This window comes from Schistocerca piceifrons, chromosome 8 (assembly GCF_021461385.2).
Source record: "Schistocerca piceifrons isolate TAMUIC-IGC-003096 chromosome 8, iqSchPice1.1, whole genome shotgun sequence".
Classification (NCBI taxonomy): Eukaryota; Metazoa; Arthropoda; class Insecta; order Orthoptera; family Acrididae; genus Schistocerca; species Schistocerca piceifrons.
In genome coordinates this window covers 330,687,154-330,695,579 of record NC_060145.1, presented here as the reverse complement: position 1 = coordinate 330,695,579, position 8,426 = coordinate 330,687,154, and the positions used below count along the sequence as shown (strand labels likewise).

General features: G+C 37.3%; 1 protein-coding gene across 2 annotated transcripts in view; it reads right to left on the bottom strand.

The window, feature by feature from the left end:
- Positions 1 to 1,798: 1,798 nt before the first annotated feature.
- The window catches only part of LOC124711146 (E3 ubiquitin-protein ligase AIRP1-like), a 54,800-nt gene continuing 48,172 nt past the window's right edge, over positions 1,799 to 8,426 (bottom strand). For both annotated transcript variants that reach the window (XM_047241041.1, XM_047241040.1), the window contains exon 3: positions 1,799 to 3,255. In XM_047241041.1, coding sequence (XP_047096997.1) covers positions 2,931 to 3,255 — 325 coding nt within the window. In that variant the 3' untranslated portion in view covers positions 1,799 to 2,930. The remainder of the gene's footprint in view (positions 3,256 to 8,426) is intronic.

Genomic DNA, 8,426 nt, shown 5'->3' with positions numbered 1-8,426 from the left:
ATGTGTGCACTAGTCACCGGCGGAATGAACCTGTTATTTTAAAAACATTATATATAATATAATCAATAATACACTAAATGCAGATCATATTATTTACACATTAGCCACAAGTAGAAAACCTAGGAAACTGAAAACAAAGATAACACTCTGCAAGGAAGGAAAGTAAACGAAATGAATGATAAAAATTTTTACTGCACCACACTGCCTACTCTATGAACCACTTACAAGATAAAGGGCCAAGAGAATTTTCATGAAGGTAAGTCTTCACCAGTAACAAATGCACCTGACATTAGAGGCGAAATGTTATTAGATTAAGGAAATAAAGCAATTATCATGTCAAATCACAAGAACGAGTCTGACTCAGGACATCTTTTATTTTCATAAGTGCATACTGTGTAGATCATTAAGACAACATAGAGTATGCATTGGAGAATAAGAGTGCTGATGGTACCTGGCAGACACTGTGAGTGTGTGGTTGTGGCTAACCTATTAGGGGCCAAGCACTTTAGTTCATTTATGTGTTAGTAATATAGCATTGGGAATGATGGAAGGGCAGGTCCTCCAATGATATGGAGGATTAATTATTGAACGCAGTTGTAGGAGCTGAAGTAGGACCCCACTGTTCCAATGTTTAAGTATGTGTGTGAATGTATTGAAGAGAGAAGTCAGGTGGAGTAAGGAGGCACATGTGGGTACTAAATATGAAGACTATGACAAGTAACATTGCTCTGTTCTCTCTATTGAGTCAAATGAGATTACACACAAAGCTATATTGGCGTATCAGTTGAATATAAGTGGTATGACCTAGACATTGAGCGATGAACTATTTATTAGATTGTGTTTAACTGACTAGTAAAGAATTGAAGTGCTCAAGGAGATTAATTCTCTCACTTACACTTGGAGATAAGACTACTTACATAAAAGCATTAACGACATAGAATTTTAACATATTATACATTCTGTTACATGGAACTCAGTCTTGCATACTGAATGAAAACTAGAGCATACAACGCAGAATACAATTAAAGTAGAACTTTATACAATAACTCAGCATGGAATATGAAATTAGTGATGTGAAATTTAAAGAAAATAAATTATGAATATTATTGAGAAAAGGTGAAACACGAACTAAAAGAATTAGTTCAAGGCTGATGTGGCACCACCTTTCAGCAGGCACAATTTCTGAACAATGTCACTCTGGATAAAACTTTGTATGTAAACGTGTACATATTCTTAATATTGAACGAGGCAAATGATAAGTAATTTTTGAATGATCACATTTGTAGAGCACAAGCATGGATACCGTTAACAAATTCGGAGTAAAAATAAGGACACACATGTTGGAAACAATTCAATGTGAAGGTATGATGAGGAGCTACATTCTTTGCTGTAGATTCAATATGTATTTAACTTATATCATCTCCTTGCTGTGGAATTACCTGGAACAATAGAATACAATTGAAAGGCAATTTGTCTGATAATATTCATTACAGTCTTGGATAGAGATCCATATTGCTGATATTATCATTAATTGAAATTATACACAAAATAAAACAAGAAATATGAGAAAGTTGTTCGTTTCTGTGGGTGTGTTTAGAAACATCGAGAGAATGACAGTAATCTGATAGTAAAATCATTTAACACACACACGCCTAAGTCTGCTCACATTGAAAAACAATAACCCAATAGTGTTCTCAGAAAATTCACTGTAATAATATAGGTAGTTAATGTGAAAATATTGTTGCTGTTCAGAGCCATAGTTTTGTAAAAAATAGAAAAGAAAATTCAGTATCACAGATTTATTTTGTTCTTTAAGAGAGTACGAAAACAAGCTTATTTCAAATTATGGTTAAAACGGTTCTCATTAACCGATACATTTTATGTAGCGAAGGATTACTTCAGTAACACAGGGTAGAGGTTTAGATAACTAGTAATACAAAGTAGTAAATAATAATTCAAATCTCACATCACTTCAACACACACTTTTGTACTACAATGCTTTCTTTTTTTTATTTTCTAGAAAACTTTACACCAAAACTCTATGAGCTCGACATCTCACTCATTACAGCGGGATGCTGATTCTGCAATTAGCAGCTCTCACTAATATGAAGGTATATACAATAAAGATTTAAACACATTGAGATTAAACTCCTGAACCATTCCTCAGTAGTGTATGAGCAGGCCAACAAAAGATTTTAGAAAACATTATTAACAGTTGGTGCACCAGAGATAAAGAGTAGCGCAAGTTGACAGGAGGAAAAAAGATAAGAGGATGGCAACAAACTCTTGAAAAGACTATAATACATATAATAATATAATTTGGAACATGTTACATAACATGTTATTGAACAAGAAAGAGCAGCACAAGAGAAAAATAAAATAAGGTGCTGTACAACAGATGAATGGGAAGTGACAATTCATACTCTAACTTAAGGGAATTGCAGTTTATTTATGTAAGAGTGACATATCACAACCCAGCAAATGATAAATGAAAGGAATAGCAGCAGGCAGTTACATTATGGCTATGAAGCTGAAAATGTTACAACACAGTAGATTAAAAATAAAAAAATATAGTGAGTGCCCAGTACACTACCAGCAAGCAGCATCTTTATAAACTGTGAAATTTACGCAATATTTTCAGACACGAATATCAAAATTTTAAAAAGTTTTATTACAGTAACCTGTAGTCATCCAAGTAACAACTTAAAAAACGCACATATACATTTATTACTAGATACTTCCTCATTTTGCTACATAGGTTTACTCTGCCAAGTGACAGTTGTGAAGAGTTTACCCACATTTAGTGAGGGCACTGCGCATGATGCACGTACACTCACTCACTCATACTCACTCTCTCTCTCTCTCTCTCTCTCTCTCTCTCTCTCTCTCTCTCTCTCTCTCTCTCCTCCACCCCGCCTCCATATAAATCTTTATGGTATAAAAATAGGATGGATATCACTCAATTTCAAGCGCCGACAGCAAGTTGGACATTCCTTTGAGCTCTTTAGAACACTTGTAATACAGTTCTGACAAAACAGATGGCCACAAAGTGTTGACATTACTTGACGACCTTGAGATGGTGAAAAGAATTCCAAATTCTCCAGGCAGATTGGGCATGCACTATCGTCCAAGCTATTCTTCTCTTCACCCTGCTTTGTTTTGTCAGTCTGGGACTCACTGTGGTGGAGACAGCACTTTTTCACATCAGTCACATTTTCTTCAGATGAAGCATTATTCCGAAACGTCGTAGGAAAACTGTAACAACAACTCCAAAATTTGAAGCAAAATTTTGATGCAAACACACAGGATGAAATGATCATAAATTTTACAAAATTTCTTACACAGATTTCAAGTATCAGTAGTGCCAAGCATTAGCGAACACAAAGAGAATGTCATGTTAAAAAAAAAAAAAAAATTCAAATTTGATGATAATTATGTTCTGCACTGGGGTGAATACTTAAACTCTTATTTGATCAAGTAAGTTCATTTCATCTTATCAAATAATGTAGTTCAGGAAATAAGTTCGTGGCTTGTGGAAAATAATTGATGTTGAATCACAGTAAGACTCAGTTTTTACAGTTTCTAACTCACAATTCAACAAGAACCGATATTTTGATCAGACAGAATGGGCATTTTATACGCGAGACGGAACAGTTCAAGTTCCTAGGCGTTCGGATAGATAGTAAGCTGTTTTGGAAAGCCCATGTCCAGGATCTTGTTCGGAAACTAAATGCTGCTTTATTTACCATTAGAACAGTATCTGAAATAAGTGACAGTTCAACACGAAAAGTAGTCTACTTCGAATATTTTCATATGCTTATGTCGTATGGTATTATTTTTTGGGGAAATTCTTCTGATTCAAAAAGGGTATTTTTGGCTCAAAAAACGGGCTGTTCGAGCTATATGTGGTGTAAGTTCGAGAACTTCTTGTAGACCCATATTCAATAGTCTGGGAATTCTGATATTGCCCTCACAGTATATATTTTCTTTAATGTCGTTTGTTGTTTAGCAATATTAGCCTATTCCAAGAGTTAGCAGCTTTCACTCAGTTAATACTAGGCATAAATCCAATCTGCATGTGGAATGCACTTCCTTGACTCTTGCACAGAAAGGAGTGCAGTATCCTGCTGCATCCATTTTCAATAAGCTACCACAAGAACTCAAAAATCTTAGCAGTAGCCCAAACTCTTAAGTCTAAACTGAAGAGTTTCCTCATGGGCTCACTCCGTCTATTCTGTCAAGGAGCTCCTGGAAGATCTAAAAAATTAAGCAAATTCCAGTGTTACAGTGTTGATTTTCTTTATTTAAACTTGTCACCTGAATATGTTTTTTTTATATTTCATTTTGTCTCTTTCTAATATCGTGTTATAATTTCATGTATTGACTTGTTCCATGACCATGGAGACTTCTCCTTAATTTGGTCCCACGGAACAATAAATAAAATAAAATAAATCTTTCATTTGTCAAAATCTATTAACAGAGCCCATTATTTCAGTGTGGGTTCACAACCATGTAATACCCCATTGGCTGTGGCAGCAATTTTGAGAAAACTTTATTTGTGTTTAGAGCATTTCACAGTATTGTTAGAAGCCCAAGTTTCTGTACAAAGCGATACTACAGTAACCTCTTAATATTTTACTAAAACCACAACTTTTTCCACTGCTCCATCAAAAGGTTCAAATGATGCAGGACTTCACGGCTAAAATAAACCTATAGCTTATAATTAAACTCTAGTATGACATGTAGTCACAAATATTTAATTATTATCTCAAAGAATAAAGTTAAGTAATTATATTTTTATCTCTCTGAGGGTATATGTCGACGGTCCAGGTACAAATTGAAATTCCCACACCACAGTGTCATAGCACAGCAATAGAGCAGCCAAAACAAAATGACGCAGCCCCTTTCCACTCACTCAATGGGCTGCTCCTCTAGCAGCATGCTATGAAACTGTGGCATGTGTGTTTAAAATATGTACCAGGATGGCAGATATGTACCTGCAAATAGAATAAAAAATTAACTACATAATTTTCTATTACAGGTGGTGAATGGGAGTCATGCCCAGAGCCGGAGATTATTCCACAACTATCCCTTATCACTGCCCTTTATGTATTACCTACCTATCTTCTGCCAAGAGGGTTGACTACATTTTAGACTCTATATGGATTGATTGATTATTAAAGTTAATAGGGACTGGATGGAGGTGGTCATCAGTCCCTTCTTAGTTTACAAATCAAAGCCTCTAATGGATTACGTTAGGAGATACAGGTGAACAGGCAATTTTATTACTATCATCTGAGGCACCAAACTAGTTAGAAGTATATGCAAGGAAAGACAACCATAAGAAGTAATAAAACATAAAATGTTGCAAGGGAGGGAGACAGAAACAAGTTCCCCAGGGATAGTCCTGTGGTGGGAGGTCAATTTTTGCACCCACCCGACCAGCAAACCATCAGTCACTGTAAAATCAGAATGCTGTCTTCGCTGAGTAATAAAATGTAAAATAAGAAACAAATTATGAAACAATGATCTGTAAAAAAGCATACACAATCAATTCAATCTTTAATCATTTCATCTTTGGTGCAAAACACAATGAGAAGAAGAATCAAGTTAAAATATCCATAAAAAGTAATAAACTACAGTGAGGTGACGGAGATGTGTGGGTCGAAAAGGGAGGGCTCCCCTCAGGACCTAGCATGTGGGAAGAAACTGGTTTCTGCAACCAACCTGATTGGGAAAATGACTTGAGGCTTGGGAACAGAATACTCTTGGAGAGAGTTCTCTATGTATTCTCCATTAGAATTGATGGGGGGGGGGGGGGGGGGGAGGGGGGCGTAAAGGAGCAAATATTGATAGCTGAATGTGTTCCACATGCCACTACAAAAGGGGGGGGGGGGGGGGGCACTGTGTAATAAACATTGGTCAAGTTCTGTGATCCCTTGTTCTATTAGTTTACCTAGGTCAGATATTTTAACACCATCCCAAAAAGGATTGTGGGTTTTGAAATCATCCAGCAGGAGGAGAAGCAGGGCTAGCTGATAGATCAAGTTAACTATCTCTTCACATGCCAATGCCAACTCCCTGTCTGGAGGGATGCAGACATTTCAAAGAGCAAAATCCATATGCATACAACCACAGCTATACGGAGTGAGTGGTAGTTTATTATTAAAAATACCTGCGAAGTAGGGGTGCATGTTTCGCAGAACAGAGTTTCCTGAAAAGCAACACTTAGTACATAAAATTACAGAAGGTATCTGAGACAGTAGATAAGATGATAATGGTCTCACTTCAAACTGGCGGTGAAACTAACAATTACTACTCCACTGAATGCGGGGCTAATAATACTGAATTAATTTTACGCAAACTTTGATACTGCATGTGCAGACACTTATAGCAAATAGGTACTCTGCAGGGTTTGAATATCTTTGGTTGACATGGTAACAGAATCAAATGTAGTCATTGATCAACACATATTACATGACTAAACTAAATACATTTCTCTTCTAAAGATATGAATTTGCAGCCACAAATCAAGTGCTAAAGTGGAACAATCCTGCATTAATTTATGTATTCAATTCTTTGGAGGTCAGCTAGGTATAATCCTTGGAACCAAGTAGCAAAATTCAATCTGAACACGAACTACACTACCGTCCCAAAATGAAGGCTGCACCACAAGGTAGTTGTATAATGCCATTTGCCTTTGGATTTTTCTGATCTTTTTCCTTCTATTTATTCTCCTTACGGATTTTATCTCTGGTTGGGAGTTTCAAGATATACATCTGGAAGGGACACTGAACTAAATGCAATGGTGCCCATAGCCTGTTGTTCTATTAATTACTGGCCGACATCGAACTCTGCAAGGCAGTGCTCATCGGTCGATTAGGACCACATAGAGGTTACCTTTCAGGATGGGGACGGGACGGTTATGAGTGTGAGGACTCCACTGCAGCAGGAGATGGGGAACAGAAGTCCTTAATACAAATATAGCGGAACAGGAGGAAGGGGATCATTTGCCCCCACAACAAGATGACTATCACGGCTTGCACTGGAGGAGATGTGAGTGCCTTTACCCTTGCATATTTGCAAAGTTAGTTGTCATTTGAATTTGATGATATTTTTCCTGTGGTTCCAAATACAAAAGACAGTGAAAAGCTTTGCACTCCGCTTTTCACTCCTATGTCTTTGTCTCCTCCTTTAAAATGAGGAACTTCAAAGACCAAAGGATTGCCCTCCATCGCTGATACATATTGGCACCTGGTCTCATTCTACAATTAAAGCATTAGCTGGAAAGGTGGAATGTATGGCTTTTACCTCAAAATGGTATACCATTACTTTTAACTTTTCAAGTAACATTCTCCCTTCAAAGGACAAAACAGAAGCACCAATTTCCACTCTTTATCTGTTGGCTTTGTTAGGTGTTGTAAATAAACTGAACACCTTGTGTTCAAGGTTTGTACACAATTCTTTGTGTGTCAGCAATGTGAAATCATGATACAAATTAACACCCTGGAGCATGTTGAGATGTCATAGTGACAGGTATGTCACTGAACTTCTTTATAAGGTGGGGGAGGGGGGAGGCATTGTATGGAACCACTTCATCTTTTACTAATTTGTGCTAAACACTTTCATTTCCAGAAAGAACCCACCATGAGAACGGGTACAAACAAGGTATTGAGGGAAGTTCAGCACTGCCAAAGAAGGTGAAAATCTTGAACTCATACCTTTCTGTGTTGAAACAATATGTTCTCTCTGGTGAAACTGCTGGATTTCTGTGGTCATCAGTGTGAGATTCTCCCCATGGGTGCCACCTCGCTGCAGCAACAGCTACCCAGCATGGTAATCGTTATCCAAAATACCTGTGCCCCAAACTCGAAAGGTATATAATCCTTAACAGGCATAAATAGTGTCCTAGCACCAACACAGTGTTGTCAAAGGCTGTGACTAAGCAGGTACCTGACAACCCTCCTCCCCCCCCCCCCCCCCCCCTTCACAGAACAGAATGACACGTGTGTTGGACTGTGTGTGTCAAATGTGTTCTAATCACAAGAGATGCTTATAATATTATTGCACAATAAAATGTACAGAATCAGAGAAAAGGAATACTCATTAAGATAGTAGTCAGGGAGTACAATTACAGCACAGGAAAAAAGGAGTATTGCAATAGCTCAGTGCCCCAGGCTCACCACACGCATACTATTAGGGTTATGAGCTCTCTAGGGGATGTTTCATATTCTTTACACTTATTTCTTCATCAGTGTGGACACAAGCCAGTGTGGACACAAGCCAGTGCATACATACCCATATCTAGGGAATTGTAGCATCCAGATACACTTGTGTCTTTATTGCTGCTGTTGAGTAAAGATATCAGCTTTTGAGAATCATCATTCTTTTGCCTAACTACAACGAAATTCATTAATCACAAAATA